Below are 13,906 nucleotides of genomic sequence, written 5' to 3'. Positions count from 1 at the left end.
GAATAGAGACCCTCATACACCCACAGTATATGACCCAGAAAAGACAGAGAGAATAAATCAGAGCTTTACCACCACTGGCGTGAGTCACCATCTCTCCATACTTCATCTCTTCTCCAACACTCCTCCCATTTTTCTCTGTCCTCTCACTGTCTTTCGCTCACACTCTTCCATACTGTTCTGCTTTTGTCTGTGCAGCTCTTTCTTTTACTTCCCCTTCCATTTTGATCTTGTACGTTAAGCTTTATACTTCCCCACCTCACTCTGCCCTCATTCCTATCTCCTGCACACTCTCCTCGTGTTATCTTCATCCTTATAGCAGCTTCTCTTTTTTCTCCGCTATCTTCCTTCCTCTCTCTCCTCCCTCTTTCTCTCCTCTCATACACACAGTCCAGTGGGTAGCTGGGTCAGATCTCTGTCTGTTTGCAGCATGCAGGGTTGATCTGCCATGCAGTCAAATGCAAAGACGGCTGCTCCTGCTATGGAGAGTGACTGTTGCTGCTAAATCACTGAAATGACCCACCAAAATAATACTGCCAGTATCAATATATAGATAGGTCAATATGGCTCTAAAACGGCTATATAAATTCATGTTGAAAGGTCAAGGTTCAGCCTACTTCACAGCACACTTCAATATGTTTGTGCGTCTTTGTATTTATAGATTATAGCAGGTCACCTTATGGTTCAACAGAGGTTAACAAAAGGTTGTAGACGCTCGAAGATTCAGCCGTGCTTTAATGTATTTCTTTATTCAATACTGCTCCTCACAGAAAGAAAAGTGTTGAAATGCAAGAAAAATATCTTAGGCCTGTAGGGTATAATGTTACCGTAAAAATCCTTCTTTTTTTGACTGAAAAGTCAAAAACAAGTGGTGGGGGGGAGATTTGTTAAAAACATAATTGTATTACTGTAAAAGGACGTGGGTTTCAGAAATGTAAATTAGCTTTGCAACAAAGATAAAGGTAACAGTAAAAGAACATTTATTGAATTTATCAAAAAAAGAGACATATTCAATGTTGAGGGTACAGTAGTAGAGGTGAGTAATGATGAGATCAGAATTTTTCCTTAAAGGATCATGCCAGTGTGTTTAAGCTCTTAAATTAATATTAATTATTATATTAATATTTTTATATAACAGCAGCAATAGATTTAATGACAACTAGAATTATCACCCTAATCTGCAGTTCCCCCAGCTCTTAGTTGGCAACTAGCTGGTGAACATACGTATTGGAGCATTTAGCAGCTAAAGAGACCAAAACATAAAGACAGTGAATATTGGATTTATATTAACCAAGTGTTGATCATTTTTAAATGCATGTTATACAGTTTTATATATTGGGATGTACAATTTTCCATGCAGCAATTGTTTCCATTTTTTCCTTCACACTGTAAAAATCAATTAGCAATCAACTTTCATACAGATACAGTATATATTGAAACCAGCAGGAGAAAAAAACATTCACACAGTAGCATGGTTTATAACAGTTTTGTAAAGGGATTTGTAGTTAATAGACTAAAACAGTTAAAACCACTTGTATGACTCCTTAAATATCGAGGAGACACATTTAAGTTACGCAGGTTGACCGGTAAAGAAACCTGATGTATCACTTTTATCAAAGCGGTTCTCTTCAGGTACTGTATATGCAGTGAAAAATGTGTCGATATGTTTTCTTTTGAACATGACTGAATGAGTAATGAAACCCTAGTGGCAGGCGGTCAGTCTTACAGCTGTGACTCAGTATAACATAAGTCTGAGCAGACTGTGCTTATAGGCCCTCAGAACTCCTTCCTATCGGCAGCTTCATTCACTGCTCACAGTCCACAGCTTTAATGTGATGATGTGTCGAGATGATTTCCCCTCTTGGCTAGGCAAGGAACGTCTAACTGACTGTAATGAAGTGTCCTTTTTCATGGTGAGGGATTTGTTCACTGCTGATTTCACTTTTTGACCACAGTAAGGAAACAGCTCTTGTACATTTATCTGCTGTTTGTACACTGTAACTGGGCATTGAGACAAAGGGGATGAGATGCTGCTGTACTGCACTCTCAGCATTGCCCCTGGCAAAAGTACAAATACTATGAATATGTGGAAGCTACCACTACAGTGTTTACTAACCAGTTTTTATATAACATATTAACATTAATGGTGCATTGCATTTAATATGTGTAGTACTCTTTTAATCCAACTGTATCCTGGTGATATCAGTATGGTTTGTGGGTGGCTGTAAAGTAGACTTTGGCACATGCTACATTATAGTTTCACAGCTCATGCTTTGAGGGATCAACAACAGTCAAATAAAAATGCTCTCAGCCAGGAAAGAGTTTAAAGGGCAACATGTCAGAAAGCTTTGTGACAGAGCTTGTATCCAGTCAAGGGCATTAATAAAAAGATTATTTGAATCGGGACATTGCAGTCACTGTTAAATGTACTGTTAACAGAATTAAGTAAGTTCAAAATAAGTAAGTACAAAGAGAACATTTACTTGTGAATAATTTATGATGGAAAACTATATAATATGTGATGCTTGATGAAACAGTGCATTCATTCTATGGGTTATGTTCAGTGCTTGGTCTTTGAACCTGTTTATATGTTTTAATATTAGATTATATGTGTATAATACCGGTACAAATCTTATTTGTAATGCTTAACTAATACACGACTCATGATGATTTTATAATGCAGGATGTATCATGAATTCTATTAAAGCCTCTCTGAAAGCAGAACAACCTATTCCCATCAAAAATCAAAGCTATTTTTCCATCAAACTGGTCGTCTGATACGACCCCTCAAAAAGCACACATCTAGTAGCCTATATTGCTTGGGAAAACTTCTCTGTAAAGGAAATGATATTTAGGATTGGAACAATTTTTAATATTGACTATTCTGCTTATTTTTGTGCTTATTTTGTTGATAATATGATTGTCGTTCTTTCTATAAAAAACAATGCCTAGCATAATTTTCCAGAGCCAAAGGTGACATCTGCAAATTGTTTGTTTGGCATTGCCTTTCTTGAAAATGGACTAAAACAATTTATCAAATAACTTAATTTTCTGCCGATCGACTAATTGAATAATCGACTAATCATTTCAGCTCTGCTAACTCAGCTCAGATGCAAACACGTTGTTGTATGTTATACAGAACGTTTTCCTCAGCAGACTAATAGTGTGGGGTTCTGTCTTTGCTCTCTGATAGACTCTTCAGTGTTGTCTTGGAGCTTTTGACCAAAGAAGAGAAGGTAGAAAGCGAAGCAGAAGGAGAAGGTATCCATCCGTCAATGCAAGGACATGGAGGAAAACCAGGTGGATTCGATGTTAAAGCCCTTCGAGCCTTCCGTGTGCTGCGACCCCTGCGGCTGGTCTCAGGAGTACCCAGTAAGTACTGAGCTCCATATACAAACACCATGTTTACCCTGTGTAACCAAATACATAAGATAAGATATACGATTTACCACATATTTTCTGTATACATTGTATAATGATCTTAACCCTTATGAGTCCCAGTAAATTGTAGGCTGAACATCACAAGTCCAGATGGTCTATGTATCATCCCTGAGGACTGTTTTTCAAAAACATATATTCAACATATACATCTCAGCACCCTAGAGGCATGAGCTCTATTATAAAACAAACTCAGAGTAAACACTTCTGACACATTTATGAACTATATGTTGTTCTATATGTACTGAAATGTATAATATACTGAAACTGGTATCATCCATCCATCCATCCATGCATCTGTATCCACTTATCTGGGGTTGGGTCGTGGGGGCAGCAGCTCTTGCAGGGGACCCCAAACTTCCCTTTCCCTAGCCACATTAACCAGCTCTGAATGGGGGATCCCGAGGCGTTCCCATGTCAGGGTGGAGAATTAATCTCTTCACCTCGTCCTGGGTCTCCCCTAGTCTCGCATTCCTCCATAGCGAGGAGAGTCTGGCTAGTCCACACATTCCGGGATGGGAGAAAAACATGCTCTGGTTTATTGTCATTTCTTTAAACCAATCACAATCGGCTTGGGCAGCACTTAGCGTCGGATGGAGCAACGGCGCCTCTGCAAAATAGCCTCGGGAAGGAACTTGTTTTGGGGGAACATGTGTACGTTCAAAAGTTGTTTTAGTCGTGCAACAGAAAACTCAGATTGGACAGATAGTTTAGCTAGCTGTCTGGATTTACCCTGCAGAGATCTGAGGAGCAGTTAACCATAGTCCTCAGAAATCCACTGGAGTTTAAAATTCTTACACAAAGAAAGCGGAAGGTACCGGACATCCGGTCGAAATGAGGGACATCTGGCGGACTTTCCAGTGGCACCGGAGAAATCCCGGAAATGTAATGTCGTCGATATAGACTAGGTCTTCCCCAAGGCCTCCTCCCAGCTGGACGTGTCTGGAACATCTCCCTAGGGAAGCGCCCATGGTCATGGTCAAACTGGTATCAAATTTGAAAAAAAGAAAACACACTTCCTACTTGTGGGGGAAACATACAGTCGTCTACAATATAATCATCCCACACTGCACACATACTGTATGCTCAGATCGCATGTTGATAAACAAAATATTATAAATGTATGTCATTAGCCTGTCATAATGTGAACCATCATTACTTACAAAAGACACAAGTTATTTCGTCGCAATAAGGACAGGGATGGAAACTGGTACCAACTGACGTTTGCAGCTGTGTTTCTTACTGTGCATTCAAAGTACAGCCAAGCTTCATATAATATGTTTATTTTCCTCCTTGCTTAGGTTTACAGGTGGTGTTGAACTCCATCATTAAAGCCATGGTACCTCTCCTTCACATTGCCCTCCTGGTCTTATTTGTCATCATCATCTATGCGATTATCGGCCTGGAGCTTTTCATTGGTAAAATGCACGCAACCTGCTATATTCCTGGCTCAGGTATGCCCTCTTGATTGTCTGTTGTACATATACAATTAAGTCAACTTCCTAGTCTACACATCTAGTATTTTGAATACTGTAACAAGCAATACTTTTATGTTAAATGTAGCCTGACCTACACTGACTTTCAACAAACATCAACATGCATTTCTCCATTATGAAGGTGAAACCTAATGTTTAATCTGACAGCATATGGGCCCTGCTAAAAGGTGTATAAAGGATTCTTTACACAATTCATCAAGTCAGGTTGACATAATAGCTTATGTGCATGCCATATTGCACAAACTGAAGCATAGAAAGTCACAGGCATGCTTTTTCATAAATTTATTTGAATCACTTTGTCTCAAATGGGGAATAAAACATGATCAGTGTTTTTCCAGTTGCAACACTATGACAAAAAGGACACACTATCTACAGTATAGACAGACATATGCACAGTCTAACACTGTTACAGTTTGCTGTGTTACTTTACCTTAATTCTTTTTTTTACAATGTCTATGTGGATGTCTCATGCGGGTGATGACATTTATACACTGACATTGCAAATCTCTTCATTACCTGGTGGATGCACTGGCCAGGTTGTTTCGTCCGAGAGGGCCTGTTAAAACACAGTGTTTGTTTTTCCCTCCCTCCTCTTGTACATCATGCTGCTCTGTATGTTCATTAGAGTAATGCCAAGTGAGAATGTTTTCCTGGAGAACTGCAGCTTTCTCCTCCCACTCCAGATGAGAAGGGAGGCAGTCATGTTACACTTAAAACTATTTGTCCTCGTGTTCAAAGGTTTAGAAAGTGTAAGGTGCTGTTGGTCAAAGCAAGTGTTAATTCCGCAGTTAAGTCTAAATGTGAAATAAAAAGCCATTTTTATTTGCTAATTTTGCAGTCTTGCTAGAAAGTTAAATGATTATAATTACTATACAACAATTACTATAATTAACATGAGAAAAAGTAAAGAAATGTATTTGAAGGCCAGATGTAACAATCAGAGATGCTCACATGCCTCTGAGCCTGAGTCCAAGTCAAGTCTCAAGTCTCTTGTGGTTATAATGAGTGTTAAATCACCTGCTGCATTCCATCCAGGCTGCTTAGAACACTACGCTATATATAAGGAATTCAAAGTATTGCAGCCAGCAGGAAGTAAATGATTACGTAAATCTACTATCACAAGTTTGGCAAACAAACAAATGCTCATTCATCTTTTCATAACATCTAGCGAATGACAGTCGGGGTTAACCTCCCGTAGGTCGTAGCTAAAGAAAGCTAACGTTAGATGGCCAATGCTGAGCTAAACATGTTTGTTAACCTATCAGAATACGTTTTTAGGTGCCTAATACAAATTAGATGTGGTAGAGCCAGAATCCTTTATCATGATACCACATATTTTGCATTCAATGTTACTTTTGTTTGGGCCTAAGTTTTTAAAGCCAAAGCTTCTGATGAATGGCACAGCAGCTGCCGCTGCGGTCGACATGTTTGTTGTACTCTCTCACGTGTAGCCGTCCACAGCAGATACGTTACGTATTACGTGTTACGTAGGTTGGTTGTAGGTTACGCAGGGAGGGGAATAACATTCGGCTCATCAGACGTTTCCTAAAAATAAAGATTGTTCACGAGTCCCGCATCTTGAGTCCAAGTCGAGTCTGAAGTCTTTTGAGGACGAGTCTCAAATTCAGGCTCAAGTCACTTTGTGTGTGCAACTTAAGTGTAATTCGAGTCTGAGTCTCAAACTCGAGTCCCCATCTCTGGTAACAATACATCGTAAACATGGTCAGGGCCTCATAAAACTGTCTGAGGGGGCTTTGGTTTGTGACCACTGTTTAAAATAATCTAATATTTATTTTATATTAACATATTATAATATATATATATATATATATATATATATATATGTAATATATAATACATATACGATTACAATCCTAGTTGTATCCTCTCTTTCTTCAGATGTGATAGCAGAAGAGGAACCAGCTCCATGTGCGATCTCAGGGCATGGGCGCCAATGCCCCATCAATGGCAGCGTGTGCAGGGAAGGCTGGCATGGTCCCAACGGTGGCATCACCAACTTTGACAACTTCCTGTTTGCCATGCTGACAGTGTTTCAGTGTATCACCATGGAGGGCTGGACGGACGTGCTATACTGGGTGAGTCTCTGCTCTCCCAGTTCAATATCCTGTGACTGTCACACGCCTTCAGCTTAAACGTCGACTCAGATCAGACACAACAATAATGTGACTGACGTTCTGAAGATGGAGCTGCTGATAACTTCCTGAGGCAGCTCTTATCGCTCTGATATGATTGATTGACTAAATGATTGGATGCATACAACAACTCACAACAACAATAAGATGCTATCCTGGTACTTTTCCTGCAAGATCTCTATTTTTCTTCATCTGAAGAAAAAGCTACTTTTGACTATCTTTTTTTCTGTTCTTCTTTTCTGACTGTTTCTACATTTAACAGTTTGTTTCACTCTTTTTTGTCCCTCTCTTACCCCTCCACTCCTTCCTCTGTGGTGATGCTTGTTCCTCCAGATGAATGATGCTATGGGCCTTGAGCTTCCATGGGTGTACTTTGTCAGTCTTGTGATCTTCGGCTCCTTTTTCGTTCTTAACCTGGTTTTGGGTGTGTTGAGCGGGTAAGCATCTTCCTCTCTTTGCAGACAGAGACCTTCTGCTTGATTTCAGGCAGCAGGTTCTCTGTTCTTATTTGTGTTTCTGTCTGTTAAACGGCTACTTTTGGCTCCCGTAGGTCAACGACGCCATCGGATGGGAAACACCTTGGATTTACTTTGTTAGCCTGATCATACTGGGATCCTTTTTTGTGTTAAACCTTGTGTTAGGTGTGCTAAGTGGGTAAGAGGAAACTTGTGCAGTGGTTTTCGTTTGCAGTGTGCGAAGCATGTATGTAGTGGTTTGTTATTTGCTTATTATGTAGTGTTAGCCTAGAAATGAGTATAAACTATGCTGCAGTCTTGAGAAGTAAGATCCTGAGAATCTTTATACAAAAAGATTGAGCTATTAAACCCGTGATTGGCTATTCTGTGTTAGGACCACGAGATATATGAATATTCTTTCTCAGACATTGGCGTCAAACTATCACGTTCTTTCCGTAGCAACTGCAAAGTGAGCGTTTTCTCCTCCTCCTCATCCCCCCCCCATCCTCAACCCACCCAACCTCCTGAGAAGGAAATTAATCTTATTCCTCGGCCTTCACTCCCTCTGCGCTACTAAGCTCTCTCAAACCCCAGTTTGCTTTCCCAGCTCTGTGGAGTGGGGGGTGGGGTATTACAGTTGAATTAACTCTGGATAGTTGACCAGCCAGCAAAGCCAGATCTTTTTTAAAAAGCCAACAAGGTTAGCAGAATCATCAACTCAGACACTCCTGCAGTCCTGTTGGCTGCTGTAGATTGGCACAATTTATTACTTGCATAAATTTTCTAAATGCAGTTTTACAAATGCTGCTTTGCTACCCTCTTACCATGAAGTCTCTTTGTTTTTGGCTTTTTCATTATCACAGCTTAAATACGTATTTCTTTCAGTAAAGACAACATCCCACCGTGCACTGAATATATTTATGTACCATCTTCTGAATCCCTACATACTGTAGTTTCCACAGTTGTTGTTCTATAAAATATATGAGTTTAGATGCTGTGCAAATGTTTCGTGCCTCTTGAAACCATCTGTCCACCTAAATTGCCTTTTCTGTATGAATAAGATGCTCGCCTGAAGGATGCGCTACTGTACTGTCGGGCTCTAAATATAGTACTGTGTCTGTCTTTCAAAGGTGTACATCTCCCTCCAGTGGCTAGGGTTCACAAAACACACAAGGCATTGAACGGTTATGATTGAAGTATGTGAATATGTAGAATGTATTTATGCAGTGTAGTGGAAATGTTCAGATTGCTAGAGATTATTTAATATAGGAAGGAAGACTTTATTTTACTCTATTTTGTGTGAAAAAAAACTTGTTTGCTGTGAAAGTAAGTTTCTCTGTGTGTTTTGGGTCATTTATGCACTCCTGTGTGTTTGTATGTGTTTGCATTTTTTGTCCATGTGTGCCTCTGCAAACCCAGAGAGTTCTCCAAGGAGAGAGAGAAGGCTAAAGCCCGTGGAGACTTCCAGAAGCTGCGTGAGAAGCAGCAGCTGGAGGAGGATCTGAAAGGTTACTTGGATTGGATCACTCAGGCCGAAGACATCGACCCCGACAACGAGGATGAGGCCGATGAGGGGACCAAGCGCAACCGTAAGCACCTTCTCCCATTTCTACCAGAGTAATGCTGCGCTGGCATCACAAGATCCCTTCAATACAGCAAACTGATCGAATCTGTTACTGCCACATCAAGACAATATCCAGCAATGTGTATTATTGGTGGCTTGAGAGGGTTTTGAACTATAACTCAGAGTATTTTTATATAAGCAGGAAATGCAAGAGTTGGTCCTCAAGAAATCTATAGTGTATGTGATTTGTAAAAAAAAAAAAAAAGGGAAAAAACTGTATTAGCTAAAAGAATAATATTAATTTCTCTCAGGAGGAGAAATATGTATTATCCCATCATACTGAAAAACAAACAGGGGCTTTTCCTTGCACTCCTGTGTCCATTTGGGTGGAAAGTGCTCTATTTTTCATATTGACCCGGATAACTGGTCAATCATATTAAGACAAATCTAGCATAGATACAGCTGGTATTAATTAGGTAAAAAGAAGCTCCAAGCTAAGACGTGCTCCTAATTTAGCTCCACGATTTTGCATCAACATTTAACAACCAGGCAAGAAGAAAAATCATCAGAGAGAGAATTTTTTACTTTCTCCACCGACAGTAGCATTAATAGTCCATAATGCAATTCATGCAGATCTTTTCTTGGTCTGATTAAGCTTTTCAAAAGTCATTCTGGGAATTGTAGGAAATCACTAACTGAAGTAGAAATAGATGAAGCAGGTTGATTGAACGTGGCCGCAAGTAAAAGATCAGTTGCACTACAGTAATTGCAAATTTGCACGATTAACAGTTTCATAACAATTGATGATGGGATTTTTCCCTTAACGATTAGCAAAAGTATCGACAATATTTGTGCTATAGTCAGTGATACTTTCATTATACACAATGCACACACATAGATGCATACCTACATAACATAGATGCATGTGTTGACAACTGTTTTGTATATGAAAGGTGCTTGAAGCAGAGCTGTACAGATTGTAAATATCATAATGCTCGATCCATGTCACTGATGGAAGTGGAGCACGCCATGAGTACCACTGGAGTTTATCTGAGAAGGGTAAAAGGGGGAAAAAAAGATATTACTTGAGCAGTAGAAAAACTCTTAATCCAAATCCTCTTTATATAAGCAGCAGACATGATGCAGAAATAGAGAAACTGCGACTGATTCACCTTATAGTTTGAGTCTTTATTTTTATACACTCTGTCTGCTCATTACGATCTTCCGTCATTTTGAATGTACTCTGTCCATTTACTGTCGCCTCTCCCACCTGTCTTTTCCTCTAGTCATACCTCATGTATAAAGTTAGATGTTTAGGCTCCAAGTTAAAGCTGTGGAGGTTCTGTGTGACGAGGAGGCAGGTCCATACAGCTTTTCTTCAACATCCATCCTGGCTTTTGGTGTCTGTCGACGATAAATGAGCCCCTGCTAACACGTTAACATGTGAATGCTTTAAGTTGCACTGTAACATGTTAGCAAAGGACCTCGTCACCTGCAGGCGCTTCCAGTGACTAACAGCTCTCCGTGTTGTTCTTCTGCCCTCCTCAGTGTCTGCAGCCCCTGTGACTTCTGCTGCTCTTGTCATTGTTGGATATTGATATTTTGAATACTGTTGTTGTCCTGTGGTGCTTGTCTGCTCTGACCCATTTTGATAGCAGCCCATTCTCGCCCCCCATGTCCCTCTGCTGTGCTGTTGTGTCTGAATGCATGGGCTTGCATGCATTACACATGAAGGGGTGACTCTGGCTGACCTTACTGAGAAGAAGAAAGGAAGGTTTGGGTGGTTCAGCCAGTCGTCCGACACTCATGGTAAATCCTGTGGTTTCCCTCCAGTGTTCTCTTGCTCTTGTGTATGTGTGCGTGGGTGTGTATGTGTTTGATGCTCAAATTAATCTGATACAGAAAAATGTGTCAATAATTAGGTCAAAATCAGATTAGACCTGATTAGATTAGACCTTACAAAGTTGACTTTATTGCCGTTTCCAAAAACTGTTGTTAGGAAGTTGCCTCGGTGAGCTGACAGACAAGACATTCAAACATTCAACACAACATTATAATAAAACATATAGAACAGATTCAAATAGAAAAGATAAGCTCAAAATGAAATACCTTAGAGTGCAGAAGGAAAGGAAACTTAAATAACCTAAACATATTAGAATATGCTAAATATCATAAACAATTGCAAGACAACCATGAACCTAAAATGTCATTTGTTGTTTTTAATCAACATGCTGCTTGCTTGTGTTTCATCTTGTGAGCAAAAAAACACACATAATAACCATTTAAACTTTACTTCCATATATCAGTGAAGAATCATTGATTTTCCCAAATACTCAACTGCATTATTGGTGAACACATCAGGACTTAAAACTAGGTGGTAAGCAGCAGCGGCCTTAAAATCCCATTTGAAGCATCCTGAGTGACAGCTGAGTAAGAGTGTGTGTGTTTGTGTGTTGATGTGCAGCCTAATGTAATACGTCATCACTTTGTGCTTTACTATTGTGTTAAACCCGTTGTGTCCGAGCATCACAGCCTTTTTCAGTTTTTGTTCTCTCCTTTTTTTCCTCCCAGTTTTGTTCTTCTTTAAAGGTCTACTGGTTCTAAATTAAAAAAGCCTATCTTTTACTCATGAAACGAGTCAAATATGAAATAGAAATACAGCTATGTTTGATAGCAGGCACTCCCTGATTCCTTACCATGTCCCATTTTAAAAGCAGCGGCTCAGTGTGAATATATAGGAAACAGGGCTAAACCCAGATCACTACTCCAGCAGTCAGCACTATTTTCAGAGCTGAGAGCTGTCCGACCACTCAGGAATCAAAGCCAACACGTCTACATAAGCTAAGCAGCACACACCACGCTCCCTCATACGAGTTAAAGCACTGAGACGTTTCGCACAGTTAATCATCATCTGTCTGCGCAGACAGTCTTTCCGCAGCGCTGGCAGTACTTTGAGTGTAGTATTTCAGAGACAGCTTTAAGAGCTCTGTCCTCCTCGGCCTGCTCCCCTCTTCCCTCTGCTCCTTCATTGTCTGCATCAGTCAGCCCTCGTAGAGCAGCTGTCCACTCGCCTGTCCCATGTCAGCTCCCTTTCAGCACTTGGTAAATGATACTAATGATGACAGTGATGCACAGCCACAGCGCTTAGCTCTTTCCTTTCTATAAGGTTGAAAGTTTTGTAGCTGCAACGTGGCTTTAGAGATGAAAAATATAATAATTTTGTCACTTCCTTTTTTAAAATCACTATCAAAATATTGTGATGCACTTAGTTTTTGGAGTGTAACTTTTTGTAAATCTTTGCTGATTTGTTAAGTTTGTTCCTTTAGTGTATCTTTTTACTTCCTTCTGAAGAATAGCCTGATGTGATGAAGGCAGTCTCCATTTTATTTCTTTAGACACTTCTTCCCTCTGGGATGTACTGCACTCCAGTCTATCTAAGGGTGTAGAATATTGTGGCACTGTGAAGCACATATGAGTATTCTTTTGTAAATGTCTGCTTCATTTGCTGCTGCAGCGAGCGTTCCACCCAGCGAAACAGAATCTGTGAACACTGAGAATCAAAACGGGGAGGAGGAGAAGACACCATGCTGCGGACCTCTGTGGTGAGAACTTTACACAACAAACCTGTTCAAAAACAAGATTACAGTTATTACTTTGAATTTCTATACATCAGCTTGCTGTCCCTTCTGGTGTGAGTGTTGGTACAGAGATTTAAAAAGCATCAGTCCCTCACGTTACAGGTTCTCGATCCTCTGTGCTACTCTCTTTACTTTTTGATTTCAAATTTTTTTTTAAACGGTCAAATGGTTAAAGCAACTCACTTGCATGTTTATGTTGCCTTTCTACCCTGTAATGCTGCTGACTTTTGCGGTTGGAGACTTTAATGTTGTTATCAATGGACCTCTCCCTACCACTCCATTGCTCCTATCAAACCTTTGCTACAACCTGCATTTGTAAACTTTGACAAATTCTTCTTTCTTTCAGTCAAAAAATTTCAAAGTCAAAGTTCAGGTCAGTATCTTTATGGGTCTGTGTCTCTGCATGGTGCATACAGTACAGCGGTTACCATAGGGGTCTGTGCCCAGCATTAGATTATACAAATGTTTATTTGTAAGTGCTTGGCTTTCATTTTACTGTATTTTAATGAGACTTTACTGCAGATGATAAATCAACAGCTTTTAGAAAGTCAGCATGTACCATAAGGTATTTTTATAGAATAGTCTTACGCAGTATTTTTCAGCTCATTTACTTTACAGTATGACTTGCAAAAAATATATTGATGCAGTTCCGCTGGGACTCCTTCCCCTCACTCCTCTGCATTCTTCTTATTAATAGAAACAAATGTAGTGTTTACCTTAAACTAAGGTGATTTATTTTAGTGTCTAGACACTGTAATCTATGTGACCAGATTCTGTGTTCTTCTAAATCAATTCATTAGCAAAGTGAGTGACACACTCACACACACACACACACACACACACACACACACACACACACACACACACACACACACATCAGCGTTATACTTCATACTGACATTGCTTTCTGCTCCTGCAGTCGGCGCTGGCGCCGTTGGAACAGGTTCTGTCGCAGGAAGTGCCGGTTGGCTGTCAAATCGGTGCCTTTCTATTGGCTGGTCATCATTCTGGTGTTCCTCAACACGCTCACCATATCATCAGAGCATTACAACCAGCCAATGTGGCTCACACAAGTACAGGGTATGAACAGCACTACAGTACACATCAAAATCTTATTTAAAAGACAGAAAGTAAGAAAGAATTTTTTTTTTTATTCATTTTTTGT

General features: G+C 39.9%; 1 protein-coding gene across 13 annotated transcripts in view; it reads left to right on the top strand.

Annotated features, from left to right (window-relative positions):
* The window catches only part of cacna1da (calcium channel, voltage-dependent, L type, alpha 1D subunit, a), a 63,158-nt gene that overhangs the window by 22,513 nt on the left and 26,739 nt on the right, over positions 1-13,906 (top strand). For 10 of the 13 annotated variants that reach the window (XM_031287466.2, XM_031287463.2, XM_036001928.1 and 7 more), the window contains exons 5-13: positions 3,191-3,369; positions 4,737-4,889; positions 6,831-7,027; positions 7,418-7,521; positions 8,959-9,128; positions 10,838-10,912; positions 12,618-12,705; positions 13,088-13,114; positions 13,661-13,821. In XM_031287466.2, the coding sequence (XP_031143326.1) occupies positions 3,191-3,369; positions 4,737-4,889; positions 6,831-7,027; positions 7,418-7,521; positions 8,959-9,128; positions 10,838-10,912; positions 12,618-12,705; positions 13,088-13,114; positions 13,661-13,821 (1,154 nt within the window). The remainder of the gene's footprint in view (positions 1-3,190; positions 3,370-4,736; positions 4,890-6,830; positions 7,028-7,417; positions 7,522-8,958; positions 9,129-10,837; positions 10,913-12,617; positions 12,706-13,087; positions 13,115-13,660; positions 13,822-13,906) is intronic. The other 3 variants (XM_036001933.1, XM_031287468.2, XM_036001932.1) reach the window with 1 other exon arrangement.

The sequence above is a fragment of the Sander lucioperca genome, chromosome 6 (genome assembly GCF_008315115.2).
Source record: "Sander lucioperca isolate FBNREF2018 chromosome 6, SLUC_FBN_1.2, whole genome shotgun sequence".
Lineage (NCBI taxonomy): Eukaryota > Metazoa > Chordata > Actinopteri > Perciformes > Percidae > Sander > Sander lucioperca.
The sequence above is the reverse complement of the archived record's forward strand: the minus strand, read 5'-3'. Positions and strand labels throughout refer to the sequence as shown.